This window comes from Netta rufina (assembly GCF_964035555.1).
Source record: "Netta rufina genome assembly, chromosome: 2".
Classification (NCBI taxonomy): Eukaryota; Metazoa; Chordata; class Aves; order Anseriformes; family Anatidae; genus Netta; species Netta rufina.
The window spans coordinates 153,532,979-153,553,040 of record NC_140124.1 but is presented as its reverse complement, the minus strand read 5'-3'; the positions used below and the strand labels follow the sequence as shown (position 1 = coordinate 153,553,040).

The window sequence follows — 20,062 nt, the reverse complement described above, 5'->3', positions numbered from 1 at the left end:
CTCTTCATGCAAAGCAGATAAATTAATCCTGTGTGGTTGTTGTAGAGTGATGCACTTCACTTGTAAGAGAGAAGCAGCAATATGTTTCGTTGATATAAGATGGTGATTTGATGAAGTTAATGGTAAATTAAGACAGTGGTTTAAAAAGACTCAATGGCAAGGTATGCTCAGTTTTTTACTGCATAGAGGACAGGGTCAGATGAAATTGTCAGGAGAGCCCATTGAGTCATGAGATTCAGAATGGACCCTTTTGCTTTTCAAAGGAGTTTAGGTATCACTGGATCCAATGTTAGTCCCAGACTTGGTCAACAGTTTATGTCTAAAAGACTATGTGCACAATCAATCTGAAATGTAAGTTTGCAAAGTTTCAGCAAGCTATTAGTGCCTTACCGAGGATCTCTAATAGGTGAGAAATCTCTCATCCTCAAGGAGTAATCTTAAGAGGTGCCCCTACTCAAGCAGAGATCCTAGCAATCCTAGCATACAGCCCACTGACTGTGGAGGGAGCTCAATGGGCTCTGGGTTTCCCCCTGTTTATGGGGTGAGATAATGGACTCAGTCATATTTGCATACCAACCATATTTTGGTTGGCACATGCTCAATTAGCCCTTGACTATTGTGTTGTTTTCTGTCTCCTCAGAGTCTAATCTGAGCTGTCTGCAGCTGTCTGGTTATCACTTGAGCAGGATTATGGGTGAAAAGCTCAGGTGTGTGGGGGAATACACCATCACACCCCACCCCGTGACTAGAGTCAGTGGGGGATCGAGAAGCAGCTATAGTTTTTGACTGCAAGTGCTCACAGGCCTTTCTGCTGCATCACTTCCAGAAATTGAAAGAGGATAGCAGTTCCATGATGTGATGAAAACCGCTAAAATGCATCGTTCACAGAGACCTAGGAAATAGACCTATTACTGACAGTTGACATAATATTACTTGCAACTCTCCTGGAAATCCTGGGCACAAAAGCACAGTTTAAGAAACAGTTTTATTTTGAAGTCTGAACAGTTCAAATTCCAAATATAAATTATTTCTAGAAGTGGTGCTTTTGACGGAACTGAAAACTTTTGATCTAGGATGCCTTATTGTAAACACAGCTTATGTTCTAAGTGTAAAGAAATTTGGGATATTTTTGTATAATTGTGTTGTAGTCTGTCCAATGACATCTCTTCCCACGAGAGGTAATAATCATGCTGTTGATCCTGGAGGACAGAATAACTTGCATTAGTGAAACAATGCATATGGTATTGCCATTCTACCTACTAATATGAGTTATTCTTTCCTCCTTTTAGTTTCAGTATATATGTGACAGCATTCCTGGGACCTAATAGTTTTGATATGGTTTGGGCAAAGCATACACAGAGAATGAGGTACGGTTATGGTTACATGGATAGGAAGTAGATCTGGGTGCCAAACGCTTGGTTAGAAGTGGAAGTCTGACCACAGTTAGATTTTTGTGGAAATTTGTAGGACAAGTGGAGAGCAATAATTGTATTTCTGTATTTTTCTTTTCTTGATACTTTTGTTATACAGGGCAGCTTTTATGTCCCATCTGAAAACTGCATGCAGCATGCATACAAATGGCATAAGGACCTCTGTCTTCTGCTCTTGAATGCTCAAAGAGGACTTCACATGTACTACACCCTCATAATGAAGGAGATTCCTGATTTACCACAGCTGAAGTTGGGTGAGAGAACAGACATTTTAAATCACTGAATATAGAACATTGCTGTGTTTTCAATACACAGTTTAGTACCAAAATTCTTGGGCTGTGTAGAGATTTTAGAGGATTTTTCTCCCTGTTTCCTGATTAGTGTTTATTTTGGCACACAGTTAAAGACTAATGCTTTCTCTGCTTATGAAAATCCTTTTATAGGAACTGAAGGTTGCCTGATGTGTAGAGGGGTAAAATGTTCTGATAAATTTCTCAGAATACTTGCCTCTAAATGGTATTTGGACTCCATTGCTTTCTGAAGATTTTAACTTCCATTTCAAAATCACCATGAGATCTGGTGAAGACTGTAGTAATTTTTACTCCCAACCAAATTTGTTCTTTTTAAACTGAAAACAAAAATCTGAAAGGTGATATGAAATGTGCTCCATCCCCTTGCAATGCACTTCTCTGCCCATATTATAATTGCATTTGTTTAAATAGATTTTCTAGTTTTTTTGGCAGAAACATTTTTAGCTGGTCAGGCCTATTGGGTCCAACATAGAAGTGCTGTCTGGCTGGATTTGCAGGACAGAGCTCAGTAATTTGTGTTTAGTCATGTTTGTAATGACAGCATGAGCTCCTGTGAAAATGAGGAGCATCCCTGACAAATTCCTGCTCTCCCACCTGTTTCTTTGAATTTAAGGCATGTGTCTCATCTGTGTTTTTGTCTCATTGTACATCTGAATGCACATTTTTTTCTAAGTTAGCAGTTTGTTGTATTTCAGGGATAATTATATTATGAAAATTGATTGCATTGGGCAGCAGATTTAAAAAGGGATGATAAAATCTTTCTCCTTTTTTTACTGTAGTGCTTTTTTACTACAAGCACTTTCAAATATAATACATTATTCTGTACAGACTTATGAGCTTGATAGCTTCTATTTTCCACTTTATGTTTCTTTATGTTTTGTTCCCTGATATATATTTCCACTCACGGGAAACCTGAAACTCATGGGATGGGAAGAGCACATACTGTGTTATTCAATTCAGCTATGAGGAAAAAAAAAAAAAAAGTACAGCATGTTTATTTGCAATTTATGAGCTGTCAAACAGAATCTAACATGCAACAAAACCCATGCTTCGAGCATTTTGGTTATCAGGCACATTTTTAGATGATTTGTGTTTTACCTGGACAGGCTTATAGACTGGGAGATGGCAGAGTTATGTATGGTTGGTTGACCACAACTGAAGAGCAGCCCCAGATATGCACATATTGGCTTTCTGAATACAATTGACTTAGTTTTCAAATGACTACTGGTACTGAAGCAGGCACTTAATTTGCAAATGTACTTGTTGTAATGCATGCAAATTTGCTAAATGCAAATACCCTTTTTAGCTGCTTGAGCAGAGCACTCTGCATCATTTTATTCACAGCCTGAAAATCTACTGAAGATTCAATTTTAAGGCTAGCCTTCTGAGGCCTGATGCAAAGCACAGAAAAATCATGGGGTGTAAGATTTACCCAGTATGATGAATATCAAGCCAGTTTTTATATGAGACAATTGCTCGGACTGTCCTTACAGTCACTGGGGAGACACAGGCCCATTTAGGACAATAAAATGTGTTATCTGACAAGTAGTGCTCTCTAACTTAGAATGACATGAACTGCATCTTGTACTTGCTCATTTTTCTCCGCTGACCAGGAGAAGAATGTAAATGACTCATTCAGTTTTAGACATCTATATTTGGTGAAATTAATCTCATCATAGGTTTCTAAAGATAGTTAAGATAAATATGAGACTATAAATCTCCTCTGCGGACTTTCTAAATTCCTTTTTCTAGCCCCCTGAATAATATATTAAAAAATTAATAGCCTAGTTTAGACTTTAAAAGTGGAAATTATTGTCTCCCAATTTTTACCAACTGTGGAGAGATATTTTTGAGGTGTTACACATCTCACTCTGTCCTCTTAAATTCCTTAGTATTATTTAAGAAGAATCACTTGGGTATGGGGGAGGGGATTGGTTGCTTGTTTTCTCTGCTTTTTTTCTTTCTATATACTACTAGAAAGTTCCACATTGCAAAATCTGGCTGTCAAAGTTGGAGAGTTGATTTATGTCTTCCTCTGCTTTATAGTTTGTGGTACATTTAATGTGGACAGTCCCTATGCTAGGGACTGGATCTCAGGACTATATCAAAGCAATGCTGCATAGTCTAGGAGTGGTGACATACTTCACATTCCACAGGGTGATACAGAGACGCTTTAGTATTACCAGTCATACAACTAGGGCGTTTATTACATGGCCTCATGTAGCATGATAAGGAGAACCACTTATTGTATATCATTTGCTCGCATTTTCCAATGGTGAGATAATATTGCATTTAGGTCAGAAATTGGCCATAAATCACAGAATGGTTAAGGTTGGGAGTGACCACCAGAAGCCATCTGGTCCAACCTTCTACTCAAACAGGGACACCCAGAGCAGGCTGCCCAGGACCATGTCCAGGTGGCTTTTGAAGATATCCAAGGAGGGATATCCCATAACTTCTCTGGGCAACCTGTTCCAGTGCTCAGGCCCTGCACAGTAAAGAAGTGCATCCTGATGTTTAAACAGAGCCTCCTGTGTTCCAGTTTGTGCCCACTGCCACTGAGCACTACTGCAGAGCCTGTCTCTTTGCAGCCTCCCTTCAAGTGTTTATATACATTGATAAGCACCAAAGACTAATAAAAAAATTCTACTCAGGGGAAGGGTAAACAATGAAAAGCCCAATTCTGTCCTCTATGTCCTGACAGCCTTCCAGAACATGTACAGGTTTAGCGGTTCAGCATAAGCAGAAATTGTATCTGTCCCTCTGCAGGTACAATGTGTACTGTGGAGGACCCACATCCTAACAGAAACTCGTCCATTGGCAAAAAACATCAAATGACTATTTATTGTGTGAATTAACTGTAGAGCTTTAACATTTCACACCTACTGTTCTCAAACCTGATATGTTTCTCTCTCTGTGTTTTTTTCCCCTAGAAGAGCTTTCCACGGAAGACACGTTATCTCAGCTTTGTACAGAGCTGCAGGTATTTTCTTCAACAGAATCAGCCTGCTTTTTACGCGTCCATTTTTCAAGTGCAGTGAGACAGTACAATCATCTATCAGAGTGGGGAGAGAAGGAATTTGGTGCCAACAGAAAGTTTGCTGAATGTTTCTTTTTCACCAACAATTTCACATAATTTTGATTATTCACTTACATAATGTTTCTGTCACTTTTAACGAGTCACCAGCTGGATTGCTTTAGGATCCTTCAGTGATCCTAGCCCTGAGTGTCAAGAGTATGCACAAAAAATGACTTGGGGATAGGGTGCAATTACAGCTTTTGTGCTGACAGGAGAAAAGATTTTTTGGCAAGTTGTGCAGCCACTTTTTTTTTTTTTTTTTCAAATAAAAACACCTAAATGTGTAGGGAGGCTCATGGGAAGACACAAGTGATTTTGGCACAGTGTGACTGAATTACTGTCTTGAACTTCTGCTGCGTTGGCTTCAAGTGAGACACAGGAAAGTCAAGGTTGTCAGGAAGAAATGCAAACGGCAGTTGATGACTGGGAAAAATGTTTTGTAATCAGAGATCTAATAGTTTTGATTTTCTCAGGTTATTAGCAGGAAAACAGGATAGGAAAGAATGGCAAAATAACAATTAATGAAGGGAATTTGAAACCAAATCAAACTGCAAGTACATTTATGCTACAGTTACAAATGGTAAGCTAATGTTTGTCAGCCATGTGTGAAAAATTTTTGGAAAGGCGCATTTCTTGATTCTATGTCATAAGTTGGATTCTTTGAAAGAAATTTGATTTCATTTAAATTTGATTTAGGGAAACCTAAATTATGTGGCTCAACTCAACTAGATTGCAGAAATTTAGAAACCTTAAGTATATAGGGGGTCAGACAACACTCACTAGAGACTCCTTAGGACTTATTTTTTATGAGTCCAGCAAAGTCCAAACTGGCTTGGCATACAACAGAAAATGACAGCTCTTTTTTTTTTTTTTTTTTGTATTTTCTTATTTATGTCCAATTATTATTCTCCTAAAAAGCTTCTTGACTTGTTTTGCATGGCCATATTAGTAAAGCGAGATTGCCCTTACTGTTTTTTGAAAGCTGCCCATAACAGTGTAGCAGCAGAAAGGAGAACACAACAGCTAGAATGGCTTTGGGTTAACAAAAACAAACAACAACAACAAAAATCAACTATGATTTTCCTATATGCTAGGAAAATATTTGGCATTAGCATCCTTGAATCATAACTTTCTACTGATAATGTAATGATTAAGACAGTGAATTTGCAGAGACTCTTTAGACATAAATGTTGAGACCCTGTACAATATTGTTGGGACCTAGAGGCAGCACTGACCAGCTCTGCAATGTACGTGCAGAAGTTGTGTGGACCTCTGTATGGTGTTCAGATGAGTATTGGCAAAGCTCTCCCTGTGCTTTGCCTCTAGGAATATGTGAACTGAAACCATTTCTCTTCAGCAGAAAATACGAAGAGCAGTCATTTATAAAGGAAGAAAATGCTATTAAAACCATACAGAGAGAAGCCTGTGGGGTTAGTTTCCCATTACCACTATGTTACCAGAGTCAGGCCCGTTTTTAGAATTAAATAAAAACAAAAGAAGGGAAGAAAGTGAGTTTTACCCTATTTTGTATTCAACCCAAGGACACAGCAGATATTCAAAATGAGAAAATGGAAGGACAATATTTTTCTAATTGCGTGATTAATTTGTAAGCAATCGAGCAAAAAATAATTCCTCCAAAAAGCCCTCTAAATGTGTTTTGCATAACAGTGTTGTTAACACCAGAATACCCTGAGTGGGGTTTGAAAGGTGCAGTCATGATTAACAGCCTAACAGCAAGTACTTGAGCAGAATAGCCGGAATCATATTTGGTGATCATTTTAATTGTTGGGCTTTGCTTTGAGGAACTGAGTACTTGGGAATTAACCTGCATTGCAAGGGTTGCCAGGTTCTTGCTCTGTACGTGGCAGCAAAATTCTCACAATTAGGAGTAGGTGCTGCCTGACTTCCTTTATTTCCTTCCTTTATTTCCTTCCTTTATTTCCCTTCCTTCCTTCCTTCCTTCCTTCCTTCCTTCCTTCCTTCCTTCCTTCCTTCCTTCCTTCCTTCCTTCCTTCCTTCCTTCCTTCCTTCCTTCCTTCCTTCCTTCCTTCCTTCCTTCCTTCCTTCCTTCCTTCCTTCCTTCCTTCCTTCCTCCCTCCCTCCCTCCCTCCCTCCCTCCCTCCCTTCCTCCCTCCCTCCCTCCCTCCCTTTCTCCCGTCCTCCCTTCCTCCCTTCCTCCCTTCCTCCCTTCCTCCCTTCCTCTCTTCCTCCCTTCCTCCCTTCCTCCTTTTCTCCCTTCCTCTCTTCCTTCCCCTCTTCCTTCCCCTCTTCCTTCCTCTCTTCCTCCCTTCTTCTCTTTCTTCCTCTCTTCCTCTCTTCCTTCCGGTCTTCCTTCCTCCCTTCCTTCCTTCCACTCTTTCATCTTTTCCTTCCTCTCCTCCTTCCTTCCTTCCTCTCTTCCTCTTTTTCTTCCTTTCTTCTTTCCTTCCTTCTTTCCTTCCTATTCAAAAGGTTAAGAATCAATAAACTAGAAAAATAGCCATCATACCCCTTGTCCTAGCATGGCTGACATTAATAATTCATGTTCTTTGAAGACTGTGCTTTTGGTCTTTGATGTAAGAAGTAGCTTACTGGCTAAATTTCAAATAAAAATAAAATTGAATATAGAAATAAAGAAGTGTCCTAACTCTGCAAAGAGTGATATATGGGGAGTATCTGTTGTTTAACAACATGTTTTCTCTGGTACCAGAATGGGTACTAAAGCTTGTGACATTTTGGACAAATCATTAAAACAGAATAGCACCCCAACAAAGTAAACTCTGACAATATCTGTGGTTATTATCCATATATGCATCTTCTCTGTTTCTGTCTCACACAATTTGCTTTTAATCATGACTTAGTTTGCAGTGTCACCAGTCTGAAAATTAACTGCATAATAAACTGTGCAAGACATAAGCAGGCTTTCAACTAGACTACTAGACTGCAGTTCCAACCAAAAGGAAAAAAAAAAAAAAAAAAAAAAAAAGACAAGAAAGACAAGACCTGGACAAGAAAGAACAACTCCCTGTGGTATTATTTATGGTATATTTCTGGAAGTATTACCTGTTTCATAGAGGCAGGTAGAGTCCCTAACAACAGATACAGTCTCTGTTGCTTTTGTGCCAACCCAGTAAAGGTAAAATGCAATGCCTGTCTGTTGTTGAAGAAATTGTCAAACTGGGAGGGGTCGGTATGCAGACTTTGCTGATGACCTGCACTCCTTGGGCTGCCATGCTTCAGTGCAGAATTCCATCTGGGAACACCAAAGATCCCATCCCATCCCCGTGTGGGACAGAAGCACCAGCAGACTCTGTGATGTCTGTTTGAATTGTGTGTTGACACAGTGCTTTTTTGCCTTTTTTTTTTTTTTTTTTTCCTATAATCACCCATCTGGCATTCTAGTGTGATGTGGCTGAGAAGGATTTATTTTTATTTTTTCTTGCAATCAGAAAGGAGACAACGGGCCATGCTTTATTATTTCAGAGCATCCAGCACCATCTGGTGGGTAGTTTGGAATATGTTTTTTTTTTTTTTTTTTTTTTTTTTTTCCCATTTACTACATGTATATCTACACTAAAGTTTCTGGAAAAAAATGGAGCTGTTGCCACTTCACAGAATGACAGAATCACAGAATGGGTGAGGTTGGAAGGGACCTCTGGATGTCATCAGGTCCGAGCCCCTGCTCAAGCAGTGACACCTATAGCAGGGTGCCCAGGACAATGTCCAAATGGCTTTTGAATATCTCCAAGGAAGAAGACTCCTCAACCTCTCTGGCCAGGTGCTCTGTCACCTGCACAGTAAAGTGCTTCCTGAAATTCAGACAGAATCTTCTATGTTCCATTTTGTGCCCATTGCATCTTGTTCTGTCACTGGAGCCTGGCTCCATCTTCTTTGCACCTTCCTTTCAGGTATTTATACAAATTGATAAAATCCACTCTGAACCATCTCTTCTCCAGGCAGAACAGTCCCAGCTTTCTCAGCCTCTCCTTCTAGGAGAGGTGCTGCAGTCCCTTGTTCATCTTGATCTTTTTTTTCCTCCAGATACATAACTGAGACTCTGCACTAAACCTCATGGCTTTTAAAGAGAAAAAGCAAAAGTTTCTCCTGCATTATTTTGGGGTAAAATAACTCAAAATAGTGGCTTTAATAATAGTTCTAAATCAAGGGGATTTGTTGTTGTTGTTTTTCCTAAAAAGTCTTAACCTAAGATGCTACCTGATTTTCTGAAATGCCGCTCTCAGAATGCTCTTTCTCCCCTCCAGCTGCTGAGCAACCCAGAGAAGATAGCAGAACAGATAAGCAAGGACCTCGCCTGGCTTTGCTCCCACCTCCTGGCCCTGTGGACCCAGTTCCTGGAGGTGGCAACACTCCATCCAGAAGTCACAGCTTATCTGACTCAGGAGCATCATATGCTAAGGGTAACATTAAGAAGTTAAAAGCAAGTTCCATAATGGTAACCTCTTGACAGACATTGGTGATGTACATGTATCTGGATAGATATCTCTCTTACTATTATGTCTTATGAACCATTATGGGAGATGTGGTGAGTAGGACAAGGAATAAGAAGAGAAATTAAAATTAAAGATTTCAATTTTTGCAATGATCTTGCTTTTATGATACCCAGAATCCTGTGTAAAATGAATGTACACTGAATACTAGAATCCAGCATGGAACATGAAGTGGGTGAAAAGAGGTAGATGTGCCCCATATTTGCTAGGTATCTGTACATCACAATTATATGTTTTAAAAGGCATAAGCATCACAATGCGAAATAACCAAAAGATGAGTTTATCTCAATGTCTTTCACAGAACTACCATGAGGAATATAGATTTGTTCTCTTCACTATGTCACATACATACAGCTAGTTCTTGCCTTTCTCCTAGTGAGTTTCACAAAAGGAAATATTAATACTGTTCATGTGGAAATTGGTTCTTGATAATAAAGAAGGCACAAAAGCAATTGCCTTTTGGGCTAACTGTATCAAAGCTGCTTACCTGATTAGTTCAGCAAGTGCTGTGCCTTCCATGAGGACGTTTTGGGTTATTGACTATACATCATTTTCATTACATTGGTTGAGCTGAACTCATAGCCTGATCTAATCATTAAAAAAGAGACGTAGAGAAAAGTAGGGTTCATCTTGCTTAGCTTTAGAAGGCTACAGTGTAGGTGCTAACATCCCAATTTACATACTGGTTCTTGTTAAAGTCAGTGGAGGTCCAGTCACTGGAGATAAGATAATGTTTATGCTTGCAAAAGGGAGACATAAAATTCAGAAAGAGGTAGATGATGCTGAGACTCCACTGGCTATTTTAGCTATGTCTCCTTTGACTCTGAGAGGACCTGGATGGCTTGATCAGCCAAAGGACCTAACTCTGTAGGCCCCCAGCTCCAGCAAGGTAAATCCTAGCCTCAAATTATGACAACTGCTGGCATGACCTGTGGTAAATGATGTACCTTCATGTACATCAGTTCCTCCCTATCTAAGCTGTGTGTAATAAAACTTTCCTAGTCCTAGAAAACACTTTGAGAGCTCCAGATAAACCAATGCGCTCTTTTTAAAGAAGTGATAGTCATTCTTTTATTAGAAAAGCCATTTGTTGAAGTATGGCTGGGATTTAGGGAGATGCTGAGATGCTGTGACGTGGTTTTCACTGCCATTCTCTGACACCATAATAGAGGTCGCTCTTACAATATTATTAGTTATGTATGGGCTGCAGTTTAACAGTTCAGTACAGTTGACTGCATATTATGATGGATTGATTGAAACTCAAAGCTTATTCCAGGACAGATAGAAACACTGAATTTTTTATAGCTTATTACACACTCTGTGCTCTGCCAGACACTTCAGATCTGTGGCTCTTTTGTAATTGATTATCCAACACTGAGCAGATCAAATGTCTATGAAGAGATTTGAAAAGCTCTCATTTGTAAGTATCGTGACATAGGCAGATGTGTTTCTGCCATGACAGGGCTTATTCTCCTCTAGGCTGAAGTGTAAAACTTCCTTTATCATCTTGGGAACCACTGTGAATGTTCCCACAGAAAAGATGATCAATCATGAGTTGTTCTAATTTAGTAACTCACTCCACTGCTGCTATGATTTGTACAGTGGGAAAGGAATAAATCATCCTTGTTTTAATATTACAAGGAAAAAATGGTAAATCTGACAGCTTTTAGAAAAGTAGTCAGAAGATGCATATAAGAAAATCTTGATTTCCTCTCAAGGTACACTTCTTCCCTCCCAGCAAAATATGCAACAGCAGCAGCTGCTTTGTGCTGGACTGGGAAAGTGAAGCAGAGTTGAGCTCTTTGTTTTCTTTCTGTCACCAGAGTGGTGCAAAGCAGACAGAGCATACTAAAGAATCTGGTCCTGACAGTCATTTCTCTGTTTTCAGCTTGATTGTGCTTGGCACCTTTCAGTAGGTCTTAGGTTTAATTTGTATGTGTCTTCCTCAGGTAAGGAGATTCTCAGAAGCCTTCTTCTACACGGAGCACCAGAAACTTGCTGTGCTGACATTCCAGGAAGGCCTGTAAGTAACTCATTGACTCTCCCCTGTCACTGGGAAGGCTGAAAACGTAGTTGCTTAAAATATTTTTCTACCAAGAGTGAGGTCTTTTCTGCTGGGTATGGAAGGCTTTGGTTTGAGAGAAATCACTAGGTCTATTCTAGCTCCATATTGTAAATCCATTGAAATCAATGTCAAATGTAAGTAACTCCAATCAGGCCCAAGAGATGATTAATTTTAAGATTCCTGTAAGACATTTCATTTTCTTTCTCTGCTCTCACAATACTTATGACATAAGGGAGTGACTAAAACACTGTAGCAAGAGCCTTCAAGGGATATGATGTGGTATATGATGCCTCTTTCCCTACCTTTCTTCCAAACCAGGTACATGTCTCTGCAGAGCTTATCTCCAACAACATCAGCCTCAGGGTAGTCAGAAATATTTTTGATGTCTTTCTTCAATTAACTTCTTAACCTCCCTACACCAGATCTAGTACTGGCAATTTTAAAATGAAGTAATAGCTGAAAAGCAACAGAAAAATAACATTTAAGAGTTTGCTTTTTACTCTTCCTTATAATATTTTTAGTTATAGGCAGTCATGGATTTATTTTATTCTTTAGTCCATCCCTGCTTTCTATATCAGAAAGGATCATCTGTACATGCAGATAGGAACCTTGATTCATTAAACAGACAACGCAAAGATGTGAATGTTCACTGGAAGCAGCAGTGAAGGACCACATGGGAACACCACAACATTAGATGGAGGAACTGTAGGAGTGATGTGAGCTCAGGGCTGATAATTTGTTGATCAAGAATCAACAGTACAAAACAGTTTGGGAAAATAAACAATGCACTGGGCTGCATTCACAAAAATATGCTATGAAATGTGAGCAAGGTGGTTATTTCATAGAATCATAGAATGGTTGCAACCCTCCTGCCATGGGCAGGGACACCTCCCACCAGACCAGGCTGCCCAAAGCCCCATCCATCCTGGACCCTCCAGGGATAGGGCATCCACAGCTTCTCTGGGTGGCCTGTGCCAGTGCCTCACCACCCTCTGAGTGAAGAATTTCTTCCTTATATCTAATCAAAACCTACCCTCTTTTAGTTTAAAGCCATTACCCCTTGTCCTATCCCTACACCCCTTGACAAAGAGTCCCTCCCCAGCTTTCCTGTAGGCCCCCTGTAGGTACTGGAAGGCCGCTGTAAGGCCTCTGTAAAGCCTTCTCTCCTCCAGGCTGAACAACCCCAACTCCCTCAGCCTGTCCTCGTAGGAGAGGTGCTCCAGCCCCTTGATCATCTTTGTGGCCTTCCGCTGAACTTGTTCCAATATTTCTGTGTCCTTCTTGTGCTGGGGGCCCTAAAGCTGCATGCACTACTCCATGTTTCCATCTGCTTGACACTGCTTGCTTTTGACCAAAACTGCGGAGTATGAGGGGCCCCTTTCAACGCTGCAGTAGTGCACATCCTGCCTTCAGTTTTAGCTAGTGATTCCAAGTAGAGAGCATGGATACTACTCAGGACCTGACCCCTGACGGCAGAGTTAAAGGAAAGCAGCTCAGATTTGAATTTCAAAGTAATGTCCGAACTTTTGCTGCACTGTAACAGCCTGTTATCACAGGAGGACCACAGCATTACCAGAACAGAAACCCACTTTTCAGAAGTGGCTTAAAGGCCATGACATCAGGTTCTGTCATGATGATAAGGCTTAAGTGAGACATCTGTTTCCAACCAAGAGCAAAGAAGAAAATGAGTTTCTCAGAGCTGTCGCTAGGAACATTAAGGCTGATTCAGTGTTGGTGGAAAAGGCCATGACTTCATTAGTGGATGGGTTATACAAGGGTACCTTTTTCTGACAAACTAGAGCAGGGCCATGGCTGCAAGGGCCCAGCTGTGCTCACTTAGTTCTCCCATGTCAGTTTTTAAGTAAGCTGTGTACATGGAAAGACCCATGGCAGGACCCCAGGGTGAGGTCAAAAACACTCACGGCCCCATCTAAGCAAACACAGCCCTGCACAAGGGGAAGCCTAATTGCATGAAGTGCTTTTATTTCTCCAGACAGCCACAGAGCTAGCCCATTTCCTACAGATAAGCATAATTTTCCTCAGTGATTATCAAGGAGATAGAGTACAAAAAAATAAAATTGCTTGCAAATGGTAAAAGTTGATCTGTGAGGTAAATTCGGTATATACAGGCCTCATGGCAGAGTCCTGTTTTCCTTTTGGTTGTGGTAGATGGTGCAGTTAGAAAAGCAGAATCTTGGCTCCCACAGTATTATTAGTGTTGAGGGTGCCAGCAGGGAGTATTAATTGTGTTCAAAGAGGCTTCAGATGAGATCAGCTCTTCGTGTGCTGGATGCTGTACAAACAACTCACACATGAGCAGGCTTTTCCCCCAGTTAGTTCTTCCTTGTTACCAGACGAGGGTTTTTTTTTTGCTTCCCATACTGTGGTTGTGAATTCTGTTAGGTCATGCACCTACATGCGTGGCAGTACTTGACTGCTCAAGTAGAATAGGAAGTACAGTTTTCAATAGGTTGGATATCACACAGCAGGTGGCTCTAGCAGGTGACATAGCCTCCCAACACTTTGCAGAAAAAAATATTTTTTCCTACACCTATCATTAATGATTCATTTTTCTTGTGCCAGGAACTGGTCTCAAAGCAAGTTTACTTATGATTTTTACACGTGGCCTTTAGTATAAACAACAATGCTGTTTATTAGTATGTCAGTGAGAACTTTGTTATGGTGCTAGGGCTTAACTCCAAATTCCCAGGTGTTGCTGCAGGCAAGACTGAGCAGCTAGCTGTTTGTGACTTCTGTCTGATTCATGCTTTAGCAATCAATGACTCGCCTATCTTTGAGAAGAAAATAGCTAGTAAGAGCAAATGATAGACAACAACAGTTATGTTCTGAAGTTGAAGCCAGTATGCTGGTTTGCACAAGGTTTTTTGTGTATGGATATAGGAATCTTCTGTGCTGGCATGTGCTGACAGACCAATTACAAGAATTACAAATTTGTTGTTTAAGTTTTGCTTCATAATGTATAAAGAGTGTTTCTTCCAGTTAACTATCACAAGGTGATTACCTGACTCCCGCCAATGATAATCAAAAGTATTATCACTGTGCTGTCCTGTGGTAGCTGTCCAGAATTACCTTCATCCAACTGTCTACAAAAAACTTGCTTCCTCCCTCTTTATTCCTTAGGATAATGTATTTATTTTAGCCAAACCCACATCCCTGTGCCAGCTTAATGTAACATTCCTTGATGAAATCCAGGTAGCATTTTACATGTGCAAAAAGATGTAACAGAACAGCTATTCTAGTTCTACCAACAAGCAGTAGCTGAACCAATATGCCTTAGCTCTTTCATAAGTGTGTGAGATACCACACTGCTCTGAAGACTGGCATAAGCAAGATAGAGGGCCTACCATGTGTCCTTCTTGGCCTTGTTCCCCGCTGTTCTGGTCAAAGACATTTTTGATTATTGCTTCCTGCACCTGGGTTTTGAAACCCTTGGAACAGTCAGAGCAACAGACCTCTTTTCCTGATGAGAAAGCCAGTGGAGGGGCCCAGTCTCAGCCATCTGCAGTGACCCATGGGCTGACAGCAATGAGTCATGGAGCAGCAGGAGTGTTTTCCAATAAAGAAAGAGGTTTTGCATTGAGGGACTGTGCAAAGAAATCTCTATCAGAAAGAGAAATCAACTCATAGGACATGTTCTGCAAGCACTGAGTACTCCTTTCAAACACACTGCCTCTGTCTTTTCCTACCATCCCCCCGTTAGTAACTGAGTATGCCTAAAGTTATCCACAGTCCACAATACTTACAATATTTGTTGTGATATCCAAATAATTCATGTTATTTGTTTTAAACATCTGTTATGGACACAGAAGATTGTTATTACACTAGAAGTACTACTGAGTGTGGAATAGAACCTGAAGTTCTGTTCCCTCAAACCTACTTTTTCCTTTGTATGTTTATACCACTCATAGTTTTCAACCACCTTCAGTGCTCTTCTATCAAAACAGAAACCTTGGTGTCTTTGTCCTTAATCTTATCAGCATGGTGCAGTGGAAAATACTACTGGACTGCTCTGTGTCAGATATTTTACATGCTCATAGAAAGAAGCAGTTCTTGCTATACACAATTTGCCTGGTAGAATTGTTGAGGGGTTGTATGTCTTTATATCTACTCTGAATGCTGTGCAGCAAACTCTTAGTACATTCCTTCAGCTGGGTTAGGTTAGCCAAAGACAAATTCAAATGATGAAAACTCCATCTTATTTCTAACAGCTTTGTGCAGATGTACTTTTTGTTCTGGTCATGTGACTGTTCTTTTGTCATCATGTCTTCTGAGTGCAATGCTCCTGGTGTAATGAACTCGTCTCCTTTGTGTGATATCCTTCAGCATACCACAGTGGTCTTTATTCTACTCCATAAATTCAGCCAGATGTGGACTAATTCGTTAGCATTTTACCTAAACTGGCATTGACAGACATTTTGTAATTTGAAGAAGATTATAGATACTGAGTTTTAGTCTCAGGGCTAGCTCTGCAACATGGTCCATGGTGCGACAGACTGGGAGCTATTGCAACTTGGAGGGAATTTCTGAATGAATGAGCAGCAGAGGACATTACATTGCAGGTAGTGTGGCAGATGGGTTGTAGCAGTGATAAAGAGAGGGGAAAAAACATATCTTCCCACAAGGAACTTCCTTTTGCCTAGATGACTTCCAGCCTGCCCTGCTGCAGGGGATTGTGCCATTGTCCATGCACACCTTGGCATTTGTCTTTACTGAACTTCACGAGATATCTGCCTGCCCATCTCAGTATTACCTGCAAACCTGCTGCTGTGCACCCTGTCCCATCACTGAGGGTGTTAAATACAGGCATTAAATGGTATTGCCCCATATCAGCTGAAGGGCAGACACATATAGTAATTGTCTACATATCTGCCTTTGCTGCCTGGCTTGCAGTGACTGAGAAAAAGCATGGTAACCATTCGAATACTCAATTTCTTTTGTCCTTTGCTGCCAGGATCCAAAGTCACGGACAGATTTCTACAGAAATTCGTAATTCAGAGTACTTCACCAGCATGCCCCCGCTGCCAGCAGAATGCCTCGACATAGATGGGGACTGGAACACACTTCCAGTTATTTTTGAAGACAGGTATATGGATTTGCCTTGCAAAGGTGAGTGAAACACCCCAAGGTACATGAGACAGCTTGAGCTGAGGAGGTTCACTTCCCCAGCTGAAGGTAAATGATCCTATATAACTTGTGCTGACTCTGCCTTGGATCAAAGCACAACCCACCGTAAAATATAACTGAATCCTCTGTTTTCTCTCATAGTGAACTTTAGAGTATTTCCTGTAACTTCATAGTTTTCATCTTCCAAGTAAGATGTTAAGTTGCAAGGACTGGAGGCAAAACCTAGAAAGAAAGCAAAACCATTTTTATTACAGCAACTAACTTCATACTCAGAGTGACATCTAGTGTTAAGAAGAGTCAGAACAACAACAAAATAATAAAATTAGTGTGAAGCCTAACATGGTGTCCAAAAGGGAGTATTGCTTTTTTTTTTTTTTTTTAAAATCCTCTAGAGTAGCCAAACTGGATTTTTCATTAAGAAAAAATACGTAGTTCTTCAAGCGTATAGTAAAACCTCATAGCACTTGCTTCCCTTTTCAACAGTTGTTAAGTGTAGCAGAGAGATAGTATCATAAGTAAGCATAGCCCAGTAAAGATGACCCGTGGCCATTTCCAGAGCTATCATACTTGCTAAATTTTGACAGTAACAATTACAGATATTTAAACCATGAAACTCCATATTAAACTGATTCACAAGCAAGATCTACTCTACATACAATGTGGTACAACAGCAGGAGTGCAACGAAATGCCAGCTTTGATTTACCAATTCTAGAAACTAGCAGTATAAATACAATTGTACAGAGGAAAGTTTTTTTTTCACCTAACTGTAACTGTTTACTGAGCATAATTCCAATTAAATGCCCTGGGTCATTTGTATTTGTAATATAACTCTAATGTAAAGATAATTCTTAACATAATAAATAATGTAGAGATAATTTACAACATAAATATACATACTTCTCTAGGCCTTACAATCGCTTTTCCAAGTCCTACATCACATTGGGATAATATGTCATGTTCTTGCAGATACCACTTTTTTTTTTTTTTCATCATTTCAGATCAGAATTTGGATGTTTTCCCAGATTTTGAGGTTCCTGAACATACGCAAATGGATGTAATAGACAACAAGGAAGATTTTTTGTCAAATGATACCACTGCAGTAACAAAAGGGGACTTTGGAAAAGGTACTCTGCTAATACACACAGACAGGATAAATGGGAATCTGTCCTGCTTGTACAGTGGTACTGAAGGTGCTGCTCATGCAGCAAAGGGTTTAAACCCACACTCCACATCTCAGGTATGTACATTGAACAAAGAAGGCCAAAGGAAACCTGAAAATATTTTTGTTTCAAGTAAGGAAACTACTGACTCAGAGCCAGGCAATACAGAATGCACATCAGAGGAATTTAAAACATGTAAAGAAGTTTTATTAAAAGACAATAGACTTGCAGCAGATGTTACCTCTGGAGACATGAAACCTAGCAATAAGGATGCCCACAAAAGTGAGCCTGTGTTAATTGTCAGTGCTCAGTATGAGTGTGAAGCATGTGGAACTGATAGCTTGGAAGACAGGTCTGAAATACAGAAAACAGCTGAATCTGGTCATCCTGAGAATAATTTCACTTCTGAGCTTGCACTGAGTGAGTTAACCAGTCTTGAAAAAACAGCAGATACAGACAACAAGACTCTGCTGCCCGTTTTGAAAGCTTTGCCTGCCCACAGCTTGGAAGTAAAACTGTTCGCAAAGGAGCAACGAACTGAAGAGTGTGAAGAATTTACCCTGATGTCAGGAGTTATAAAGAGATCCTCCTCTATAATATCTGATTCAGGCATTGAAAGTGAACCAAGCTCAGTGGCATGGTCTGATGCTCGTAGCCGGGCTCTGGAGCTGCCCAGTGATCGAGAGATCCTGCACCATTTGGTACGGAGACACGCCATCCACCGAAATTCCTTGGAGGGTGGCCACACAGAAAGCAATACCAGCTTGCCCAGTGGAATCCAAGCATCACTCACATCCATTAGCTCTTTGCCCTTTGAAGAAGAGGAGAGAGAAGTGGAGCTTACCAAACTGACCAAGTCTGTTTCAGCTCCTCAGATCAGTAGCCCAGAAGAGCCTGTGGAGGAGGTGGATATATCCAAACACAGCGAAGCAACCTCAGGAGACTCAGAAGGATATTTAAAAAGTTGCATGGAAACACAGGACGAAGATAGGCAATTAATCATGGACTTCTCTGGGTGTCATATCACCACTGAAAGTGGACAGCTAGAACCAAAAGGACATCCCATACCCACTGCCAAACACAGTAGTGGTCACATGGAATTACATAAGGAGGAGGCAGAGGAAAGTCTTTCAGAGACTTACTGTAGTTTGGAATGTGCAAAACCACCTGCATGTCCAAAGTCACTCAGAGATAACATCTCTGAATGCCAGTCACTGGAGAGCAATGGTGAGTGCAGCTTAAAAACACCAAGGGCTAATAATTACTTGGACAAAAGTACAGAAAAGTTTGATGCATGCACCAAGGATCCAAAGGACAAACCTAAGCCTGACAGTTTTGAAATAGAACAAGGCTTTTACACCGATATCAGAGTAAAAGGAGAGGAGAGTTTCTCACAAAGCATAAAGGTGTTACCAGATACTTGTAATCCTGTTTCAGCTGCTTCAGAGACTTCAACAGAATTTGGCTCAATGCAAGGAGAATGCGGTAGGTCTCTTGCTGATGAGAGCCAGCTGGTGTACACAGAAATGCAGGGGTTACAAGAAATTGAGCTCAATGACTCACCTGCCTCAGCAGACCCTGCTTCAGGATCCTACCAGGATGAATACCCTCAGGAACCTGACAGCCAAGACCATAAACTTGTTGCTAATGGCACTGGGTTTCATTCGGTGACGACAGAGGGGGTAGCACTGGAAAGCAGAAAGGCTGTTGATGTGGTTAACCTCTCTGTCTCTTGCACGGCCACATGTCTTCCCTTTTCTTCTGTGCTCAAAGAGACCCCTGCGATGGTCGGCTTCTCTGCAAAGCAGGCTGTGTTCCCCATCACACGACAGCCTCTAGGCTCCTTTGGAGTTGTTTCTTCTAACTCAAATGAGGTGGATGAAGAGGCCAATGAAAGGATGCTGAAGTAAGAATGTCTAATTACTTTTAATTAATATTGCAGTGATGCCAAGAGACCCTGACAAAGTTCAGAGCATAGTGAAAGTTTGCATTCAGAGACAGTTGCTGGAATTACAGTATAAGTTATCCAAATAGACGTATGGTTTATACACAATAAATAATCTAAGTAGACAGGAAGAACAAAAACACAGAGAATCAAGATCTTTAAAGATTATTAGGTCCTTAATCCTCATGGAAATGAGTGGGATTTAGGTGTCTAAATAGTCTTTAAAATTTGGCATTCCATCAACAAGTCACATTACCAAGACGTGGATATTGATCCCAGATATTTGCTTCACTATAACAGTGTCATAGCTTGTTTTTCTTTTCTGCTTAATTTTACTCATTAGTGAAACTATAAAAGGGATACACAGATTGGTTGGCAGGGCATCAGCTTCAGTGAAACTGGAAAACGGGAGAGTAAGCATACTGAGAAGAGGTGTTTT

At 40.5% G+C, this 20,062-nt stretch overlaps 1 protein-coding gene across 1 annotated transcript in view; it reads left to right on the top strand.

Annotated features, from left to right (window-relative positions):
* FAM135B (family with sequence similarity 135 member B) overlaps nucleotides 1-20,062 on the top strand; it is a gene marked incomplete at both ends in the record, with an annotated part of 140,965 nt that overhangs the window by 109,551 nt on the left and 11,352 nt on the right. Inside the window, 6 exons of the mRNA XM_084281319.1 lie at nucleotides 1,531-1,684; nucleotides 4,675-4,724; nucleotides 9,062-9,217; nucleotides 11,257-11,330; nucleotides 16,345-16,499; nucleotides 17,517-19,584. Of these exons, the coding sequence (XP_084137445.1) occupies nucleotides 1,531-1,684; nucleotides 4,675-4,724; nucleotides 9,062-9,217; nucleotides 11,257-11,330; nucleotides 16,345-16,499; nucleotides 17,517-19,584 (2,657 nt within the window). The remainder of the gene's footprint in view (nucleotides 1-1,530; nucleotides 1,685-4,674; nucleotides 4,725-9,061; nucleotides 9,218-11,256; nucleotides 11,331-16,344; nucleotides 16,500-17,516; nucleotides 19,585-20,062) is intronic.